At 43.2% G+C, this 23,444-nt stretch overlaps 1 protein-coding gene across 11 annotated transcripts in view; it reads right to left on the minus strand.

Moving 5' to 3' along the window:
* FOXP1 (forkhead box P1) overlaps positions 1-23,444 on the minus strand; it is a 390,583-nt gene that overhangs the window by 68,305 nt on the left and 298,834 nt on the right. For 10 of the 11 annotated variants that reach the window (XM_083869351.1, XM_083869342.1, XM_083869346.1 and 7 more), the window contains 3 exons: positions 6,969-7,106; positions 5,768-5,857; positions 333-492 (listed from right to left, as the gene is read on the minus strand). In XM_083869351.1, the coding sequence (XP_083725477.1) occupies positions 333-492; positions 5,768-5,857; positions 6,969-7,106 (388 nt within the window). The remainder of the gene's footprint in view (positions 1-332; positions 493-5,767; positions 5,858-6,968; positions 7,107-23,444) is intronic. The other variant, XM_083869352.1, reaches the window with a different exon arrangement.

The following is a 23,444-nucleotide window of genomic DNA, read 5'->3' on the forward strand; positions in this document are numbered from 1 at the left end:
GCCAGCACCAGGAATCAATAAAGGCTCCTCCTGTGAAGGATTCCAAGCCCAGATGAGTACAACCAGCAGCTCTGAGTCTGCCAGACTGGCTACAGCTGTGCAAACTGCATGTGAACTCCAAGCCCTCTGCACCCCGCCAGTCAGGGCAGCCCAGGATTGCAGCACCGCCCTTCTCAAAAAAAAAAATACCTTTATAATGCCCACCCTGCCTGTCAGCATCTTTCTGTGCTTGTTATTTTATGAGCCTGTGAGCTCTTTCTCTCCCTCCCGCACGTGACAATTCTGTGAGCATGCACACTGCCCTGGCTCTGCCACCCAAACCCCTCACCTACCTTGTGCAAGGGGTTGCAAAGGCAGAGTGGGCTGCCCGGGCTGGATCGTCAGCAGCCCCTGACGCTGCAGAGACAGGAGGTGCTGCTGCTGCAACTGCTGCATCTGTAAGAGCTGCTGCTGAAAGGCCAACTGCTGCGTGGCCACTTGCTGCTGCTGGGGCTGGAGAAAAAACAAAAACAAAATAAAAAGGCACATTTGTTAATTCAAGAGCAGAGAAGAGGCTTTAACAGGGCTCCCTGTCTCAACTTGCTTCAACTTCTGATGGCAGTCACTGGGTATCAATGCCAAGCCAGTGAGCCCACCACCCTGGTAAAGACCCCAAGGTATGTTAGATGCTGGAGCTAACACAGGGCTGCTGATTCCCATTTCCAGTGGTTAACTTTCCCCCAACCAAAATCCCTGCTGCCATCCCAATGACAAATGCATACAGCATTTCTTGGTCCATGTGTTCATGTTTTACCCCAGACGTGGCTGTGTTTCAGTGGTGGGTAGAACAAACACTGATGAAAATCCTGTGTAATTCTTTGAGGCAAAGAACATGAGAATCACACCCCACAATCACATCACACTTAGATGTAACAAGAAACCCTGCACTGTGCTCTGTTTGCTCATTCGAGGGTTGTCTCAACTATTAAGGCAATTTGACTGGCTTAATTTATGGTATTTTAGACTCACTCTCTCTTCTTCATCCATCAAGCCCCACAATACTTTCTGTTACACTGGAATTATTCTGTGCTGTATTTAAGGCTGCTACTTCTGCACTTTGAAAATTTTAATTATTCTCACTAGAAAGAAGATGGAGTTGCTTTACTCCACAGGGATGTGAACCTTGAACCTTCGAGGTGTAAAAGAACATGTTGCTTTTCTCACTACTGTACCAGGAGAAGCTTTTAACTACTCTGTTTATCACTTCTGACATAAATAAATGAGAAAAAATCAGACCTTTGAAGAAGAAAAACTTCATCTAATATTGTTAATTAGCCATGACAAACGATGAAATAACATTGTAAATCTTTCATAGAAACAGCCACTAGATTTTAATTACACACATTCATAATTTAGCAAACAACATCTTACTTGAATGTGAGTGTTTAATATGTACAGTACTCGAGGCTTCAGAGTCCTTAATTTTGTTCAGTTAAGGAAGCCTCTAGGTTTTGCTTCCATGCTCATCTTGTATTTTATTTGCTTTGTTCTTTAAAATCCATGAAAGGCTTTGCGTTTTGATAAATATCTTTTTATTTATTGTACAATGACAGGAGGAAAACTTTTGTTGTGTAAAACATCAATACATCATGCCAGTGTTTAGCAGTTCCTTGTGCTAGCCAAAAAAAATTAATGTAGATTTCCTTAGTAATTATCTGAGTGATAGAAAGATAATACAGTGCAGTAGTACAATAAATAGAAGGAAATTATCTAATATCCCTAATCTGCTAGGAATCATATCAAGGTGGAGGTCTTATACACATTATGGCTAACAATTAGGGAAAGAAAATTAACTCTTGCCAAACTGCATACTTTCACAAACCCACCCCAGCCAGATCCTGAGCTTTCTGTCGCCCTTCCTTGACAGCAAGCCAGAGGATCACTGGCCCCATTCCCTACTGGTGTTACACAGGGAAAAAAATCCCATCAGAGCTGCTGGAGAAGGACTGACAGACACCACCTGTGGGTTTGACCCCCACCTTCTTGTATGACCATGCCTCATCAATCCTAATACTGCAACCCACAACTGTGAGAGTCAGTCATTCTATTCATCTTATTTATAAACTCAATTTATCTTATTTCTAAAGAAAACCTTGGACTTCAGGAACACATCTAAACAAATAGGTGTTTGGATATTCTGAAACTCAGAGAGTTTACATTTCTTTGCAACAGCTTGCTCTGACACATCCATTTGTTGCAACTATTTGCAAGAGCACCATATGCATGCAGGCCCCAGCAACAGTTGTACTGAGCTAAAGTAACGTTTGTCTCCATAAATATTAATTTTAAAATATATATACTTAATGCGTTTATATTAATATGTTTATATTATTAGTACTAGGCATAGTAGACTGTGTTTCACCTATTTGCAAATAAGAGTGCAAAGTTAACACATGGGGTTTTTTTTTAAAAAAAATTCCTTTATATGAATTGACTGATGCCCGTTTGGTTGTCTTCTCAGCTATCCTAAGAAAAGCTCTTGAACACACTCTACTTTGAAAAGCCAGGATATAAAAGTATACAAGGCCCATTGTCCAAGAAAGAATTTAAAAGCAAGACACGTTGCCAAACTGCGCTCCCCACCCAGTTACCAAACACAGGATACAAGGCAGTTTGTTTACTTCTCACAATTGAATGCATACAAAAAAGGTCTCGGTGCAGTCCTGTTGTCAGGTCAGTAGTCAGTGTTAAAATGCTGAAATATCCTGATAAAACTTGCATTTTTGATCCCCTCCCTAAAGCTTCTGTCAAAGGTCTGTTTTCCTTTCTTAGGTTACTCCCTACTGCCTAACATAAACTGTCACAGTGCCGGAGGACAAACGGCCCTGCTCGGGAAACTGCGCGTTCCATCCAGCGCCGTGGCTGCACGGGACCCCCAGCACCCCCCTGGCTTTGGGGAGCCCCGAATTTTCCAGGGGAGAGCAGGAACAGGACTGAAATTTCCCCCAGAACCTCTGCCCCTTGCTGTCAGGCACTGCTCACACTCTGCTACACCACACAGCCCTTGAATAAAAAAACCCCCAAGAACCTCGCTGGGGCCCGTCTGTTGCTCTGCTTGGGGGTCGGGTCCCTTTCACCAGCGGGGCTGGGGAGGTTTGTTGTGTTTTCCCTCTTTCAGGACAGCACAATAGGACAAGGCGCTCACAAAATGACTTGGGGGATGCCGTACATGAATACGCTTGTTCCATCTGTCAAGGTACACGCTCAGCCCTCGTTAGCACGGCAGTCGCCGGCCCCCACCACGGCACTGCCCTGTCAGTTTTCAGTGCCAGAGGGAGGGGGAAGAAATAAAATAATACAGGATCACCTTTTCCATGCTAATTTAGGAAGAATAACCTCCTTAAGCTGGGCTGAACGAACCTGTGGGGTGAAATGCATTGTTGAAACGGACCTCCACTAAAACCATCAGCAAAAATACTCCCCCCCAAACCCCTAGAATAAGCTGAAGAGAGTTAGGTCCTTGTTCTCTTTCCAGCTATCGTGTTAAAATGCTCTTCTTGAAACAGGAAGGAGTCTTTTCTTATTGTTGCTTTCGCTAGTGTAATATCAGAAGTGTGACCACAGTAAATCAGTGTGTTAGATATTGAAATGCCATCACATTGTCTAACTTCCCTTCTTGTCTTTTTTAACACAAAGTATTTTTTTTCTTTAAGCTCCAAGCCCTCATCTTTGTGTCTGAGATGCTCTCCTGTCTGACAACAGCAATTTAGAAGAGTTAACTTTTATCGTTCATTCTGCTGTGTAACTTTCCCCTTCAAATTTCTTTATCTGCCCTCTGAGCTCATCTGAACTTTCATGTTCTCCCAGCATGCAGGCTTGCATTCAAAACTATGTCTAATAGACCAAATAAGAGGTTAATAAGAAGTGGCAACAGAAAGAAAAAATACAATCCCTGGTAACTGATAAGAATGACAGTGGCAGCCCTTTATTGTTTGTCTTCAAATATAGAGTTAAAGATCTTTAAAAAACTAAATTTTGACGCCTTTGAAAAGAAAGAAGCACAAAATAACAACAGGGGGTTATTGCCTGCCAGCCACAGGGGAGAAGCTCCATAATTCTTATTCTCCCTTTTGAAGGCTGTTAGAAATCTGATTCAAAAAAGCAACAGCAGAAGGAGAAAGCCTCTTGAGGCTATCGCCATTTCCTGTGATCATGCATAATGCGTTTCAAAAGTGGGTTTTTACCAATTCTGTTGATCAATTGCACCTCCTTCATATTCCTTCTTTTTTCTGCTGTGTTTACATCTGATGTGACTCAATGACAAGCGCTGTCTGAGACTGTGAAACAGACCTGTCATGTTGATTTATGGGCGCATCAAACCACGACTTGTCCAAACTGAAGCTCGCAGTTCATTAATTAGAGAGTTGTGACTTTGAAGTCAGCTTTCAGACTGTGGTTTTTAACATTTGGCTTAATTTATATGCTCTTGAATGTGGATCTCTAAGGAAAAAACTGAAATTCCCTTCTTGTCTTTGAACTTCTTTTGACCGCACAATAATCATTTCTTTGTCCAGAGTGATGCCTGCATCCCAGAGTCATTAACGCGCATTGAACTGCCACTGATGAGTAAGCCCTACTGAATTAGAAAAACAGCCAGCAAAACAAAGCTGAGAGCATTCTGCACAGTGATATCTCACAATTACATGCCTTCCCTCCCTGTGCCATTTCCATTTTAATTACTGTTAGTCCTTTAGATTTACATTTTAGACACTTTTTAATCTGTTCCCTTTTTATTATAGTGGCGCCCGTAAGCGCGCTATGGTTAAGGTTGTGTCAGCGTTTCCATTATAAACCCCCCTGTTTTCAGGGGTTTATAACTCAGCTGGAAAAATTCACTCGGGGTTGAAACTTGGCACAGGTGGCACGATTTGTCGAATTTCAAGGGGATGGGGAGCAGACATCGGTGGATGCTTCGAGCAACACCCCTTGTCAGGTGACACGAGCGCCGCTGCTATCACCGGACATCACCCAGTGTCTCACGCCAAGAGGCAGCTTTCTAGGATCTACCTAAGCCAGCATTGATGTCAGATTAAACAGGAAAGTCTCAAACTCCTCGAGACTTAAGAAGCGGACTCAGCACCTTAAAATGTAATTGCAGGAAAATTAAATTTAAGTGTACTGAAAACAACAAACGAAGTTTCGGATGTGACAGGTATTTTGGAAGAGAAGTGTATCTAAAGGACAGGCAAAAACTACCCCTGTCTGTCCCCTCCAGTTATGGACTGTGGTAGCATCAGAGCAAGGTCTCCTGCCACCTCTTCTCCATGTCACCACAGATGCTGCTCCGTGTGGTCCCTCCTGCTCAGCCCATGCTGTGAGGAATGTGCAACCAGAACCGCTCTGGCTGGAAAGTGCAAGCCCAAACTCAACACCCTCTCAGCATTCTGCCTTGTTTAGAGAGGAGCTGGGCCTGCTGCCTTGCCCCCTCCCCTCTCCACCATAACTAACTCCCCAAAGCACTCTCCCAAGATACAAGTCTAGATGCCTGCTCCAGGACTCGTACCAAACAGCAAGGCCTGGTCCCCTGCTATAAAATATGTGGCAGCGAGCAAATGGAAAGCACAGGAAAACACAGGCGAAAACAGGACAATAACTCTAAATCTGAAAGCTGAGGCCCGATAGAGTCAGTTCAGTTGTGCAATCATTTATAAGATGAATGACAGTTTAATAGCCACTAGACAGTCCCCGGGGATCTGTGGTTTGAAAGTAAAATGGGTATTGTCTGTACCTCTTTAGGCTGTTTTCCAGCATGTTGTTGCTGTAAAAGTTGAAGCTGCAACTGTTCCTGTTGTTTCTTATAAAACTCTTGAAGCTGCTGCTACAAAGAAAAGGAAAGATGGTAAGTAACAAAGTGGAGAGCCAATTCAGTGTCCCTTTTGGTGTAACACACAAACTGTGATTTGAAAAATAGCATCCTTTTATCTGTAATGGTCTGACCTTTAGTTTGAAACTCAACAATAAATTCAGTGCACACTGACTATTCTTGGCATTATCGTTTGAAAAGTAATCTCCAAAATGAACTGATGAAAAACATACCATTTTCTACACAAACTAATTAAAATAAGGCAAGGAATGACCTTTGATTGTAACAACAAAGCCAAAATGCCCTTGCTGAGAGAGCCTGGCGAATCTCTGTTGTGAAACACACATGCTTTCTAAATGATAGGGTTTGACTGTATTAAGTGTTGTTCAATACATGCATAGACATCCTGGGAAATACTCTCCTCCTCCCGTTCCCCAGATGTGTGCTCTGCGCAGGCAGCGCTCCGGCTGCGGGCAGGAGGGAGCCAGGAGGGAGCCTGGGAGCCAGAAGGAAGCAGGCAGGGTCGGGCAGGGGAGATGCTGACACCCACCAGGGCTCCCTGAGACCCCACTGTGCCAAACCCTGTGATAACAGAGCCCCAGGGCTTGTTGGTGGCCAGCTTCCAGCTGAGAAAGGACCACGGGCTGAGGGAAGCACTGACACACAGCCCAGCATATGTTGGCTGAAATCAAACAGGCTTGCAAACCTCTCCACTTCTGTTTCCACCGTTTCCACAGCCCTTTTGTGGTTCCAGATGGAAATAACGAGGTCTAAATTGGGAAGTATGGCCCTTCTACCTTGTTTATTCCAATTAGTCAGGGCACACCAAGCCTTCTGAGGGATGCAGGCAAAAGCAACAGGGACATCTGCCGAAGTCCTGACACTTAAATATGCATCTGTATTATTTAGCTGATCTTGGAAACACTCCTAGCACTGCTCCCTGGATTTGTTTCCAGTAGCTATTTCTAGAATTAAAAACAAAAGAGCAGTCAGTAAAGCTCACAGCATGGCTGCTCTGAGGTTCAGACCTGAGGTGTGGGCAGCTTCTTTCCCTAAGTGTGTTCCAGGAGGTGAAGCCCCCAGCATCCATAGGGGCCACCTGAGCAGCTGTTAAGCAAACAATTACCTGTTGAAGCATGAGTGCCTGCTGCTGTTGGAGCAGGACTTGGAGTTGCTGGGGAGTTAGCACTTGTTGCTGGAGGATCTGCTGCATTTGCTGGGGAGTGATCACTTGAGGTGTCATCATAGCCACCGACACTGGAACCTGAAGGCCAAGAGGAGAGAAAGAGGGTCAGAGCATATCCCCACAGCTCTTCCAGCATCCCCATGCCAGGGGAGTCTATTCCTGGTATCAAGAAGGCTAAAGGTGAGAGTCCTTACAGCCCACCCTAGCCAGCACACAGGTACTGACCACATCTTCCCGGTGACTAAATGCTCCTTTTGCAAAACACTATTGGATGGAAATTCCTTAAAGCAATTAATATGGTAAAGATTTATTTATTTTTACAAGAAATTGTCAGCTGGGTCCTTTCCCTCCCAGAAAGCCTTTGCCTTCTGTAGAGAAATCCAAGAGCCAAATATCTCGTGCTGATGGGATCTAGACCCTATTACGACAGGTTTTTCAGAAAATTGAAGGAAGGCTCAGTGATGTGAATAACAGCACTAGACTCCTATGCAATTTTTACAGAAAGGCCCTACCACGATGTCTTTACCATTCCATATTCACCCAGCATACAGATGTCTTCAATTCTTTCATATTATGTGAGATACCATTAAAAGCCGCTTTCCATGACATTTCAGTGACAAACAGCTACAGTGATGAACTTGATAGCATTTCATATTTGCAACTGTTAACACGTTTCTGCACGGGCATCTTTGCAAGGAACCTGTACACTGTATCTGAAAGGATGATGTCTTGTTCAGATAAAACACTGACATTAAAATGACAGGCTGTCTTGGCCAAGGTTACACAAATTGTATTCAAGCGGATACCTAATGACAATGCTATGAATTCTGCAAGCTTTCTAGAATGTAATTTAGCTATTCAAAATAATCACTGCACTTGTGTTTAATTTGCAGACTACATGAGAACCATTTTGTCAGTCCCAGTAATGCAAGAAGACTATTTCCCTAGAAACCCACCCCTCTACCCTCCACCCCAAAAAAGGAAAAGAAAAGGAGGGGGAAAAAAAACAATAGAGGAAAAGACAAAACCCATACGAGTTTTAACAGTAATATTGAAGCACCTTACTTTTCTATAGTTTTAAATCAAATACATGACAGCACAAAACTAAAAGCAGTAAAGGATATACTTTGCTAAAAAGGATCTCCTGTCATCTCATGTATTTCAATAAAAGGTAATAATATGTTTAGCACTTTTTCCGTGAACCACTTTTAAAAAAAAATCAGCAGACAATAGCTGATCAGAAGATAAAGGAGTTTAAAAAAAAAAGCCTCCAGTGTAGTAGTAAGCAAGAGAGAAATGCAGTATTAATTTTATGTAACATAATGTCTTAATATGCAGTTTATCTTGACTTTTTCACATGATTTGTCCTGTCATTTGCATAGCAAGCTCTCATTCCTAATTTCACAGTCATTATGCACTGATGTCCTGATTTCTCAGCATCACTAATCTTGATGAACTAAAAATGGTTCCTGAAGGTCAGACGCATGTACAGTGCACATCTCCCCGTGTTGTTGTGTACATGTCGTGTGCCAGGGCCAGACACTGCCTCCGAAACATTTCCCTGAGCAGAGCCCAGCTAGGGCTCACACACCTCTGACATCCCATTAATGCCAACATGGCCAGGTCCTCTGAGCACCCCCTGTGGCACAGCACATTCCCACACTGCTGATGGGGTCTATCCTGGTGGTAACACTGTCTAAAGGAGATTTAATTATGGGACAAATACCAGAACCACCAAAACCAGTGGCCATTCTCCCATGGCTGGAGCCACATCCCCGTGCTTATGGGAAAGCCACCACCTTGCCATGCAGGACCAGCTCTGAGGACACTGAGTCATCAGGACGGGTAATCCCATTAATTCAGAATATCTTAATCCGCAGTCTTTTAAAAACTTTTCTGGGAGTAGAAAATTATTTAATTAAATCCTGCCGTCACTATCTTCGCCCCAAGGCGTGACTCACCTTCATTATTCTCATCCCCAGAGAAGTTTACTTTACCCTGGGGTTTGTACTACCTCTCATTGAAGCTGGACCAAGCAAACAGAAGAGGAAGCATGTTTAAGTATGTTTTCTGTGCCCTTCTTGGAAGATAGACAAGACAAATACTCTTCAGTCAGATTTATGACGACAAGCGAGGATACAGACAGGAATAGGGTGGGGTGCTGTAAACCCTACACATCGGTGATTAATCCAAAGGGCCGCATTCTGCCGTCAGCTGGGCAGGGACAACTCCCATTCACTTCCATGGCCTTTCTGCACGTTTATCTTGGGACAGATCTGGCCATTAGGCCCTATCTTTGAAAACTGGCCATGTACCTTCCAGTAACAAATCTCTTAGCTGCACACTCCTTGCTAGAACAGAAGCACTTAAGCAGAAAGGAAAAAAACCCAAAAATAATCATGCATGTACTGCACACAGTCACAGAGTACAAGTACACAGAGTACAAGTTTGTGTTGGTCCGTTCAACTTCACTTTACCATCTGAAACCACATTTTCACACCACACCTGCGCTTCTGAAGAAGGTGCTGCCTTCCATTTATAAACACAGCTAACAGCCACATTTAGCCACGGCCTGTACTTTAGTTTATCACAAAAGCAACTTACGGAAACATTGCACAAACAAATTCAAATGAACCAGAAACTATTGTGTTAAAAATTACAACACACATCCCGGACGAGCGTGGGCACACCATGTACGGTCTGAGGGACTTTAAATAGTTAAGAATGATGGCCTATATATCCACTCTCTTAACTCCCAACGTCCAACTTTTCCATGTAGCTAGTCCCTGGTAATACTAGGAATCAAAGGGCATGCAGCACCAGCAATAGGCTATTATAGCCCACACTTTATTACCCATTACTACCGAGGTCATTAGCGGTAAGAGTGATTGTACCGGTCTTAACCTATTGATCATTGTAACTACTATCATTTAATCCCGTGTTGAATGTCTGGAAAGCTGCTAAAGGCACACAAGAGAGAGTGCTTTAGTGATGAGAAATATAGCCAAAGCTTGGAAATTACACTTTGATTCATAAAATCTAGCCAGTGGTTTAAATCAATAGTATTTAAAACAGTCATGTAAGTTCTTAACTACAGCTCTCTAATATTTATGGGTCCCTTTTTGAGTGTATTCAGTCAAAACTAAACTTTATTTTAGATACTGTGCAATATACTTTACATTATGTTAGATAAAAAATATTTATTTCTGATATTTTGTCTGATAGTGAGTGAAACCTAAACCAAGAGCTATAAATTCATTTTAGATTTCTATCTCTCAGATGTCAACTTAAATGTGTTGCCAAAAAAAATTACAAACCAACTTTAAAAATGACTTAACTGTTTAAGTACATGAAAATGAGCATGTTTTATGAGTTAACAATGAATCACAGAAGGCAGTCTATGAAGAGCTAAAATAATTCTGTCTTACTGCCTTCAGGGAGTTGAAGTTCAAACTAAACTACTGGCAGATATATTTAAAGAATGCTAAGTTAGCATGCAGAGAAGAAATCAATCTTTTATTTTTTCTTTCAAGTTGTTTATTTCTATTTTGCACTTGAAACATGATTGTTGTTATTGATATGATTAATGAGCTACTTTTGGTATTGTTGACTGATAACAATAGGGTGTGGTAGATACCCAGCTGCATGTAAACCTGGCAGCAAAGGTAAAAATACAGCTGCAATTTGGCTTTGGGACCTGTGCTAGTATGGACCTGCTGACATGCTAATACCATCAACGGCAAAAAATGTCTTTAATACTCACAATTGTCTTCGCTCACTGTTTCTCCCAGGGTTTTGCCTCTGCTCTTCCACATCCCCCAAAGGCCTCCCGGCCCCACAGTCCCCTCTGAGACCCTCCCATTTCAAGCCCTAAAAACGCCCCATTTTGGCAAGACCGACCAAGGGAAACTTCCACAAACTTGGGCCAAGCTCCCCTTTGACTTCCCCATGAAATTACAGCAGGGATGCATTTGTCACTCCTCCACACAGCCCAGACAAGGGTCATGGGGATGAGAATGATTTAGTCCTATTTAATCACCTCCATTCCCTCATTTTCGGTGATATTAATATAATTAAATACTAGCTAAATAATTTCAAGTAGTTTAATCTTGTATGAAGCAAAGAAGGGGAGGGGGAAAAAGAAAAAAAAAAAGAAAAAAAAGAAAAAAAAAGAAAAAAAAAAAAAAAAAAAAGAAAAAAGAAAAAAAATAATAATGCCATTTTCACACCCTGTGCCTCCGATGCTGGATACGGCTGTGGTCCTGTTAACTGCTAGCAGGCATGCATGGAAGATGGGGAGGATTTCCTTAATTCATAAAGAATAACTCTGCCAGAAAATCCTCTTCTCCTGCGATCTATGTTCGAACTTGATTTCAGTAAACCCTCATACCAGGCACCTTGGATTCCCAAACAGCAATTCTTCGGTTAAAGATTTTGTGATAAAAGTTAAACGGAGCAAAACAGCTGAACACAGAGAAGAACAAGTTGCCGAGGAACAGTTAAATACCGTTGAAAATACTGAACTACAGTAAAAATAGCTATGCCCAGGCAAAACCAAACAATGAACTTGAGCTGTCCTATTAGCAAGGTATTGTATGCAATATATTTAAAATATAAAAATATTAAAAAAAATTCAAGTGAAACAATGCAGAACAGGAGAAGATAAAGCACTGACACCCTGGCAAGCAGAGAGGCACCATGCCACAGAGCCCAGCAAAATAAGAAGTGCTAAAGGCAAGCAGGACCTGCTTCCATCCTGAGACTAAAACATTTCCGACACAATATTTCATCCTCCAAAATCCCAAGACAAAAACGCCGTTGTCGGAATTATTCACGCAGGAACTGCAGTGCTGGTTCATTATGCGAAATGGAACCTCACTTTTAGACTTAGTTCTTTTGCCATAATACAGCACAGTGCATTAAGACAGGTAATGTTTATTATATTAATGTAAAATCAGCTAAGTAGTCTGCCATTAGCATAACTGTGCTCTCTGTAACAATACAACTCCCTATTATAAGAAGGGGGGGGGGAACCCTCCTTAAAAATTAAATTAGCATTTTATTATTATAATTTTGTTTATCGTATTTTATCAAGAGTGAAGATCTCCTCCTGACCCACAGAAAGCAGAACGATGGGTTCTGCTGACATTCCCTGGCATGTCAGGGTGTCTGCCGTCTTCTGTATTCTATTCTAGCCGAGGAAAAAACGGGAATATTTTCGTATTTGTTTACAGAATGAAACATCTGATCTTATCTTCCACTTCTCATGCATACCAGGTTTCTCACTAAGTGCCAGGATAATTGTTTCTGCTATAATAAATACCCATTTAATTTGCATAAAAATATAAAGTTTACATAAATTAAATCCTTTCTACATCTAACATTTGTCAAATAGAGACTAAACCAGAACATACACACACACATCCAAATACCCGTTTAGTAAGATGAGTGAGATTTTAAGCTTGAGATTACCATCAGAATTATTCACATTTTTAAAAGTTACCGTTTTTGTTTCCATCTCTAGCATGAAAGGAAAAATTATATAACCTGCTGTACATGGTTCAAACAGTGGTGATTTTATAATGATTCAGTTTAAAACAAAAAAAAAAAAAAAAAAAAAACAAAAAAAAAAAAAAAAAAAAAAAAAAAAGGAAAAAAGCCCTGCGTTTTTTTCCAGAGTTTAGGAAAGGAAATGTTAGATCAACATTTTCTGCCAAAAAAGCCTCAAATAAACCAAAAGCAATCCTGCTTAGAAACATCCAAAATACCCCTAAAGCCCTTAAAAACCCCTTGAAACCCTCTCTTCCAAACACCCTTAATATACTGAGAATGATCATGGTGTCAGACTCCTTACATTTGTGTATTAATTCATACATACATTATGGAGAGCTTAATTAAATAATAGAAGACCATGATTGAACCAGGCAACATTTAACATGCCCAGAATTTCATGTGAGTGAAAGGGAAGTGTTATACAGAGGGGCTTTTTTTTTTTTTTTTTTTCTTATGGTAGATTTTAAAGAACTGCAACTCCCAACAGATTTCTAGGAAGGATGAGCCCTCTCTACACCCCTGGCTATTTTCTCCTGCAAGAATCAAATCCACAGCTACCTGCTCTTCAAACTCAGGGCATTTGCAATGACGTACATAGTCATAGCCAGTTGAAAAAAAAAAAAAAAAAAATTAGTGATTCTTGGAAAAAAAGAATCCACCTGGTTAAATCATGCTGTTTATTTCCCACACAAAGCAGAGCTCTGCTTAAACACTCGGGTTGCCTTTGCCACTCTGGTTCCAAGTGACGCCTTTGTAACAGTTGTAAACTTTATTTGCTTAAAAAATGTGCAGGTTTTCACACCTATGGCAGACACCTACAGCTGAACATCACAGCTAAGCACAACGGTGCAAATTAGATTCTAATGAGAAAACATCAGTTGCTTCTTTGACAATTTTGCCATTCACTGATTTACTTCTAATGAAGACGCACTCCAACCAGCCAGCTCGCCAGTGTTAAAGGTCAAAGCACGTTCAAAAAAAATGCCTCACAAAATCAAGGCAAATGGGAAACCCATAAAGAAACCTTCTCATAAAGTGGCGTGGCAATTAGAGTAATTGTGCAAAAAGCCGTCTTCGGTAAAAAGTAAAAAGAAATTAAGCTGCCACTACTGTAACAGGTTAGATGAAAATCAAAATTTAATGTATTCTCCCTTGTGTCGTCTTGTTTTGTCAAGACATCAAATAGAATTGGAAAGTACAAAATAACAAGCCCTTGAGAAATCACAGAAGCCGACCTTTTTGATGTTGTTGGTTTACCTTGTTCTCAGTTATTTGAACAATGATGTTTCAGATTTAAGGGCAAGATAAAGCTTAAAAATTAAAACCCGTTGTCAGTTTGGGGAGGAGGGGGGTGTTGTCCCTCCCAAATAATAGAGCATCTTACCTAATCAATGAAGGCAAATCCGTCCAAAAACTAATGCACAGAACAATTAGCAATTCCACTTATTTGTTCAATATTCAGTCTGGGTTCTATAACATTCATTCAACTTCAATACAGACCACAGATCCTCCTGCTAGCGTAGGAAACCATACTGGAAAGGTTAAAAAAAAAAAAAAAAATAGAAGAAAAAAAAGGCTGGGGCAGAGATATTTGCCAGGGCTGCTTCTCTCCCAGTCTCTACACATCCACTTTAATCTGCAGATGAGTATATGGTGGATTTTTTTTCCCCTTTCCTTTTAACTGGAAAGCGAAGCTGAACAAGTAAGCACCTTATAAAAACAAAACAGGACAGGACATTTTAACTGAACTACAGCAAAGTAAAGTAGTTTCCAGTAATGCAGTTCTGCTTTCAATAAAACTAACAAACTGCTTAAAACCAGCCAAGCCTTTCACCAAACAATAACAAATTTAGCTTATGGTGTCAGGACTTTCCCACAATCTAGTTTTGCAGGTGTTGATAAAACTACCCCTGCTACTGCTTTTCCCTAGCAAAGAGGGGAGAAAAACAACACCAGTAAGTTATCCTGCTACTGAGAAACCTTTACAGAAAGTAAGTCCAAGTGCTGTGTCCTCCCAGCTCACGTTTGTCTACAGCAGCTCTGAAGAGACTAAGAAATACAGAGCAGAAAAGCACAGGAGCTTTTGAAATTCCTTAAACTTTTGAATGCAAAAATCCTTCTCCCCTTACCTTCTTTCAGCTGCTGGAGCATGTAATCACAGACACAGAAACCAAGGCATTTTGCACTGAAATAGTAATTTCAGGATTTTAAAAACAACTTCACTCTCAAGCAACAACGGTGCTTGAGCACTGTCAGGTTAAAATGGTGCGTAAGAAATCGCTGTGACTGCCCTACCTTGCTTTCAGTGCCTAAAAATCCATTTTACCCTTCTCCACACAACTGTTGCAACCCTTTTCTTCCTTGCACACAAGTAAAAACTAAAAACTCAGCTCGCTCAGACATCAGAGCCCAGCGTCCATCAGTGCAATCATCCATCTGTGACGCATTGCCACGACTCTACCGTGGGGTCTGACCGCTGTTCACACCCCAGCACAAATTTCAGCTTAAGTGGGGTTAAGAGTTGCACTTCTAAAACTTGTGCAGGGCTTCTCCAGCCCCAGAAGAAACGTGAGGCACCCACACCTTCCTCTGAGCACTGAGGTCCCTGCAAAGACAGCGCAGGGATTTAATTTCTTCCCTGTCAATCCCATTGTATTTATGACTTCTCTTTAGTTCAGCTGAGTGACTGGTCAGAGCATGTCTCAGAGCTTTCTTTTTTTTTTTCCTTTTAAAGCAAAAATAACACTGCTTAGAAAAGGGAGGGCACAATGGCACAGCACAGTAAAGTGAATGTTAAACAAGACTCAGAAAAAAAAAAAACAAACCAACTGTAGCAAACAAAAAAAAAATTTTCAAAGCAGCCCTTCCTATCATAAGCTTTCTGATGATTTATGGTTTACCAACTCAGCAAGGTTACGCAACAGTGCATGCCTTTAGATGCATTATTTGAGTCAGTTGAGATTTAATTAAGATCACAGCCTCCAAAATCCCTGTCAAATGAAAATTCACAGAAGACAATACACTATATATCCTCATGCAGATAGTCTCCATTCCATGCTCTGGAATAACATAAGTTAATCCTCGTTTCTATGGTGGCAGACAAAAGTTCACTAATTTTGTTTTCTTTTGACACTTGTGTTGTTTTCTGTTTTATGTCATGAGATCATTCCCTTTTGAGAGGGGAGGGGAGCTGATATAGGGGGAGAGGAGGGAGAGCAATATGTCTGAATATGGCAGCAGATGTATTTTGACATTCTCACAGCTCTGCTGTGATGTCATCAAGTTTTCATATAATTAACCCCTGCCAGTAAGAGCATCCTTTCATGACATCTGTCCATTGGGAAGAGGAGGAAGGAGTCAGGGAAAAAAAAAAAGCACAAAAAAGTGCCTCAATCTTGCTCTCACACTAAAACCAAAATCAAACAAAATTAAATAAAGGCTACCAAACAGCATTTACATCTTCCTTCTGTATCAGTGACTGGCTTTCCCCAATTCATTATCTCCCCCAACTACCTCCTCACCTCCGAGGTGCTCTGAAACCACACGCCACGGACGCCCAGCTCATTCCCAGCGCCTTCTCCTCCCGACGGTCCCGGTGCAGGGGAATCCCTTCACTCTAAAATCCAGTTCCTCTATTTGCTAAGCATCAGCACGTTAAATAAAACAATATTTCTTACAAAGAAATTGCTAGAACTTTACCTCGTTCCACTGTATTCCTATTTGCATTATCTTAATATCTGCTCGCTTATCTCACGGTTTAGAAATGACAGGTGCTAGCGGTCTTTTGTTTGACAGGCCACTACACAAATAACTGTCTTGCCTGAAAGGGCTAATGCACTACTAATGAACAATAAATCAACTTTGATTATAAAGTGTCAGACCAATCAGTTTGCAGTTCAGCTCTATCACAGTCTAGGCCAAGGCAGCTACACTGCTCAGGCAGGACTCGGGTTTCAGCTCTGCAACCTTATCAATGAAATTTTTTTGGACGCGGCCACAGGAGATCACTGAAAACCCCCTGACAGCAGATTTTTCCGCTGGCTGCGAGGAGAGGACAGAGCCTGCTTTTAGAGACTTCCTAGGCTGCTACTACAATAAATATACAATCAACAAAAGCCATTTCTTCAGCAGACAGAAGCACACTCTAATGACATACGCACATGTGCACATGTGTCGTGGCCGTGACTTTTAGGAGCGAACAGAAATGCCTTTCAACTTGGTGTAAAAGATGGGTGAGAGATGCCTGAAAGCTCTGCACATTACACATGCTTATGAGGGGGGTTCGATCTGGTAAATAATAATAATTTAGCAGGCAGGGTGCTTACAGCTCCGGGGGGAGAGGAGGGTAAAGAGCATCCTTGTCTATTACAGCTACTGCACAGGCACAAGGAATTCCAGGATTGGGCCCGGGAGCATCACCCATGAGAATCAGCTGTGATCCAAATTAAATTAAATAAAATTAAAAAAAAAAAATTAAAAAAAAATAAAAAAAATTTAAAAAAAAATTAAAAAAAATAAAAAAATTAAAAAATATTTTTAAAAAGTTAAAAAAAATTTAAAAATTAAAAAAATTAACACTGCAGTTTATTTACAAAAAGGCAAACTAGCTCGTGCGCGAGTCACTTTTTTTTTTTTTAATTAGAAATAAACTTCAGCAGCGATTTATTGTAGTTCGCAACTCAACACTCGCCGCCAGAATAAATCCAACCGTTTGGTTTTCATAAACAGAATCTTGGGTCACCCCGAATGATTCACACTTCCTGCCACCGAACTTGTTTTTATTTAAAAAAAAAAAAAAAATACGAAATGGCAGCGTGTCTAAGGCGGGCACCGAGAGGGATGAGCCGAGGGGCTTTTCCCTGCCACCAGCACAAGGACAAGGCACAACTCTGTGTTTTGGAGACAAGCCGGCTTTGAAGGAGTTAATTCCAGGGAGGAAGAGTGTATATGCACTTTGCTCTAAACTTACCACCCACTTCCTAAGGGTTCCCTCCTCCCCGCCACCACCACCACCCTCGGAATTTCGGCTCGTGGCTCTGCAGGGCTGACACCGAGCCCGGCCGCTCCAGATCCCGTTACATCCATCGCGCCGGTCAGTGTCAAAAACAAACCTCACTCACTCAATTCCCCCCTGGTTAAACTGACTGGCGAATCCGCCCGGCGATGCCCGGCTCCTGACATTTAAACCTGACGCTGTGTTTTATCCGGCTCCGTGCACTTTCCCTCCTTTTCCTCGCTCTTTTTTTCCCAACTCCGGCGCTGCGGCAGCGAGCCCGCGCGGGTTTGCGGTCACGACAGGCGGCCAAGGCGACTCATCACTTCTCAAAACCCCCGGCGAGTTGCGGGGCACACACGCTGTCCCTCCCTCCCTCCCTCCCTGCATCCCTCCTCCTCCTCCTCCCGAGGAAGAACCGGCACCGCGCGGTTCCTCCAGGCCTCCCCGGCTCTTTTTCTCCACTTTGCGCGGGCCTGCCTCCCCCGATCTCCCCCATCCCATCCCATCCCATCCCCGGCGGGGCACCCACCTCGGCGGCGGCGTGCGGCGTGCGGCGCGCCGGGCCATGGAGCGGGCTGGCGGAGCGGCGGGCGCGGAGCGGTGCGGAGCCTCCGCGGGCGCGGGCGGAGTGCGGGGCGCGCTGATCGCGGGCTGCCGCCCTCCGCCGCCGCCGCCGCCACCCGCGCGGCCCCGCCCTGCGCCGCCGCGCACACCCCGCCCCGGAACGGGGCGCCCCGCGGGCCGCCCCCGCCCCCCTGCCCGGGCACCGCCGCCTGGACACCCCCCTCCCTTCCCCCTGCCTGTCCCCAGAGCCCCGAGCGGCCGCGGGGCGGGGGAAAAGCAGCGCCGGCACAGCGCCCCCGGGGAGGCTCCTGCCCGCCCCGTAACTTTGGCGTCTCCCGCGCGGAAAAGTGGCTGCCGCTCTCCCGCGCCGTGCCCGACGGCTGTGCCGCACGGCCTCGGGGTGTCGGGGTCGGGAAACGGCAGTGGGAATAATAAAGGAACGGCCACAAGGTGCCTCTGACGGGAGTTTGCTGTAAAACGGGGCAGAGCGCTCGGCCTGCGGTGGGGAGCATCTCCCCCTTCTTCCCTCGGCCAGCGGTACCCGTGTCCCCCCGTGGATCAGGGACATCCACGGACACACTAAAACAGCGAGCTCTGTGCACCCAAAGCCGCTGTGTTTGGGTCTGGGGCAGCTCTCAAACCTGGGGTACGCCTCACTCAGAATAGGCTTTACAAACTCAGGCGAATCAGCGCCAAGAAATTCTTGTCCAGACTTCAGCGCCCAAACTCGACCCCCTGCCCTGTGCTCTCTCAACACAGGGACTGCCAGAGACCTGGTGCCCTGTTTTCCCTTCCCCAAAAAGCTCCCATCCATAGCAGATGCCGAGTTGGATCCCTCATCGAGTCCAACTACATCTCAGGCAGCAATATTTGGGAAAAAAAAAAAAAAATCTCTTCCCCCTATTTCAATTACATTTTGTTTTACATTTTCACATAGTTTCTGAAGACAAAATTGGTGCAGAGAGTCACTCCTCAGTTACTTAAGGTGCAAGTACTAGAGCAGACAGGAGCTGCCCTACACCGCTCCCGTTATTTGCAGGAGTCGGGGCTGTCAGACAATAGCCCCATTAGTGATGCTGCTGAAGAACCTCACAAGAAGCAAAGACAAAGGACTCAATTTACTGACAACTTGTGATCTGATGTTAAATGGGATGCGATACGGATTGCTTTCCACCCTAAAGTGTTTTCGTGTCAGATAACAAATTTATTAATGGGATTTTTTTCAGGTCACAAAAACGTGACCCCACCCTCTTATGAATATTTAATAAGGGACTAAGGGCATCTTTTGCAAGACCCTAAATCTGCCAGAAACAGCCTATATGAATCAGAAAGTGCCTGCCTCTTAAAGGGGCAAGGATGCCCCGAACAGGTCAGCACAGACAGGGCATGGGAAGAGCCAGGATTTATCCGTGTTATATCTGTGCAAAGTCAAGCACACACATACACACACCCCCCGACACACTGGGAGCTCAGCAATAACATAAACCATAAAGCATGCAACGCACTAGTAATAATTATCACCTGTGCTTAAGAGAAATCCTTCCTGTCCCGGACTTCAAAGTAATCTCGAGGAACTTGGATTGCTTTGGGAAATACACGACAGAATACACAGACTTAAACTTTTCAACAGTTCTCTTGTAGACCACCTCCTCCTTCCTGCTGTATTTCTAAGAGCATTGCTGTGGCAGCATTCCCAACAACCCGACGGCAAAGGAGCAGCGTTAGGAAGGCTCTGAGAATTAACACCCCTGACCAACTCTGTAGCCAAAATGAGCAGGGGGCTGCATGCCCAGGCAGTCTCTGCAGACCATCAGAGGATGCTCTACAGATCCCAGCTGGGAAATCTTTTTGATCTATCTTGTATTCCTCAGCAGAAACTTCTCACCCACACAAGCCTCAATCCTGTTCTCGCATTATCAATTCCTATTTTCCCGTATCACTATATCCAGGCACACACACAGCTCAATCCAAGGCCAATGCCCTCCTTCTGCTCTGGTCACTGACTGATCACACGCCTGTGAGCCAAGCTCTGCATTACTCTATTTATGAAAAAAAAGGGGATTCTATGAAGCCTTCTACTTTGCTCAAGGCATTTCTCTTCTTTCCGGGGGCAAAAGAAAGTGTAATGTGTCAAGGCAAGCCCAAGGCGGTGAGAGCTACAAGTGAAGCAAAAGCACAGTGCTGGCTCTGGCACTGACAGTTCTCCCCAGCCCTGGGCAAGTCACCTAGGAATTTTTGTGGTTACTGTCCTTTTTTAATGTCCCTGATGTTGAGGATGCCTTTTTCTCTGAGAGTTCAGTCTGCAGTGTTCCTGGCCTGACTTTGCAGTGGCCTGCACCATTGCAAGGCAGTCAATGGCCTCAACATCTCTCCCTCCTCATCTGCAAAACGGGGATAATACGACTTGTTTCAGGATCTTCTGTAGATCAATATTTGCAAAACACTTTGAAAAATGAAAGGTGCTGTCTAAGCACTGAGTGCTGGCCACAGAACCTGCAAGCCGTATTTTTAAAGCGTTTTATATCCTTTCATATAAAAGCTTCATACCTGCAAGCTCAGCCAACATCTGCTCTGGGCTAAAAACTTCAGCCTTAGTAACAGAGATGGTAGCACTTGTTAAGTAAGGTCACCATGAAATATAATGCATTTCTAAGCCAGCAAAATATTTTAGAAGACCAAGAAGAACCATAAACTCCCACTTTAATTCCATTCAATTACAAGGAGTCATCACAGACAGAGACCATCAGACAGGGATGTTCAAAACAGAACACATAAAGTAATACATTAAAATAACTGTGAGAGAGTGTGGCAGGCTAGATGACTATTTGGCACTGTGTGCCCATGGGATCTGATCCATATTAGGTGGTCGTTATCTTTCACCCAGGTGAAAGAAAATGATCACTGGATACTAAGCTCTAAGGTCCAAGTGAGAGGAATAGATCATGAATTATGACAAGTATAGTGGAATAAATGATTTTGCTATGCCATTATTTTACATATACACTTTATTCACAGACTTTTGCAGGTACCTATCCATGCAGAGACCACAGACTAGCCTACAGAAAAGCCTCAGCTGCCTTGCAGGGCAGGGGAGAAAAAAAAGAAAAGACATCCACAAAGTGCAATCTTCTCTATCCAGAGTCAACCTGCCCCAAATGAGTCAGTTTTATATCTAGTCCTAATACAAGGCAATTTCTACCTAAAACAGCAATACATCTGCACTTAATCCTCGGGATGTTCTGCTGGGTGGGCACAGCCAAACAGGTCCCACTTTATGCTCTGGCAGCTGGCAGTAGTGGAACCAAATCCTGTGCCCTGCTTCCCAAATAGAAATTTGGGAGTAATTCAGCTGAATTTAGATGCCAGTGCTGCTGTGGCACAGAGGAGCCCACCCGCCCAGTGGGGCCACCCCAAGCCTGGCAAAGGCAAGCCCCAAACCAGGCTGATCAGCACTTGGACGGGAGCCATGGGCTGCTTAAAAAGCAAACTGCTGTTTGCAGTTCTGAGGGAAAAAGGCCGTCTCGGATACTATTCCCACTCCTGGATCCCCAGGCCCATTTTTGTGGGGTTAAATCATATTTTCCTGTTTTGAGAATGCTTCATTTTCCCTTGCTGCTGTTTGAAAGACCTACAAAAACAAATGGGGAAAACAACTGACTAAACAGGAAACAGTGAAACTTATAACCCACAAAGTGCTGAGAAAAAAGGACAAAGTAAACAGTTTTTTTGGGTCATTTTTAATAATCTCAGCTAATGCCCTCATGGTAAAATATCTTCAGGCAGAAATGTGATTTTTAGGCTCATGGTGTCTAACAAAACAGAACGCCAAGGCAATTAACATTTAGATAATCCTTGTGTCTCTGTTACTCTTCTTCTTTTTGATGTGAAACTGTCATTTTTCTTACCGGCCCTGCAAATTCTGCATGAACAAGGCTCTTTAAATCCCCTCAGTGTTGTACAATGGTTTAAATTTCACTTCATGGCATGCTTTAAATTACCATTCACATCTTCATTTAATGCATCATTTTATAATGCCAGTGTTACTAGTTAATTTATATATACACAGCAGGATGTGTCAACATTCAGGTGAGTTATGAATATGATTGTACAGGAGTTATGGAAGACATTTCAGCAAAATTATGGTTCCCTCTAAACATAAAAATATTAATAATGAATCAGACATCACAGGTAAACAACAAATTTTATATAATTGCTCCCCCCCTCCATGCTTCTAGATAAATAAATAAATATGGCATCATTTTTGCTCTGCATTCATATTTGATTGATCTTAATAAATTGCCATCTCCTTTCCTAATAAACTGTAATCTCTTGTTTCCGCCACAAAGTAAAATTTATTAGCACACTCTTCTACCAGCAGGTCTGCATCACTCACAACACAGTGTGCAAATTGTTCCAAGTATGCTTGGGCATTATTCATAATTTATTTTTCTGCCCCAAAGTACACAATATATTGAGAGGTAATCACCACTAACTGTTCTCAGTTACTTTCCTTAATTATGTGAGATGACATTTATGTCACGTACAGTAGAGGAAATGCTGCAGTTTCCACTGAAACTCCTTTTTTTTTTTTTTTTTTTTTTTTTTTTTTTTTTTTTTTTTTTTTTTTTTTTTTTTTTGCCATGGGTTGAAACACAGTGTTCATACAGAGAAAACCTTCTCAGGACAGGAAAGACTGGAGGTGGTATCTGGTAGGAGATGGGAACACCTCCACTTGAAAAGAACAAGCCCTGTCTACCAAAATAACCCACTGGGCATGACAACAGCAATGGCTTCGAGAGGAAAAGTAGGTGTTTTGTCGTGATGTTAAAGTTGCCATGGTAAGAAAAAAACCACCAGAGAATAAAACATCAACAAAACAAATGTCAATCAAACACATTTTTGCCTGTTAAGTATTAACCAGTGAACTCCTGGCCACCCCAGAGCATCTCCTGCCCGGTGTCGCAGTGCAGCCAGGCGGGTGCTGTGGGCTGGAGTCACCCCAGGGTCCCCAGTTGGGTGTTTTGGGCTGGATCACCCCAGTTTGGGGCTGGTGTGGAACGCAGTGCTGGAAGCACTGCCCTCTCCTGGTAATCTGCCTCCTCTCATCAGGAGACTTAATGCTTCACCTCACTCACAAAGGATCCTCTTTAAAAACCCAGGTCTGCTTCCACAACAACCCAACCTATACACACGAATGTATCACCAGAGATATAAATTAAAATAAAACTGATTAACTATGGGTCCCTTTAGGTAATGACACCTATCAGACCATTGTGCTCACAGTCCAGGAGTGCTGAGTTCTG

This window comes from Zosterops lateralis (assembly GCF_965231275.1).
Source record: "Zosterops lateralis genome assembly, chromosome: 11".
Lineage (NCBI taxonomy): Eukaryota > Metazoa > Chordata > Aves > Passeriformes > Zosteropidae > Zosterops > Zosterops lateralis.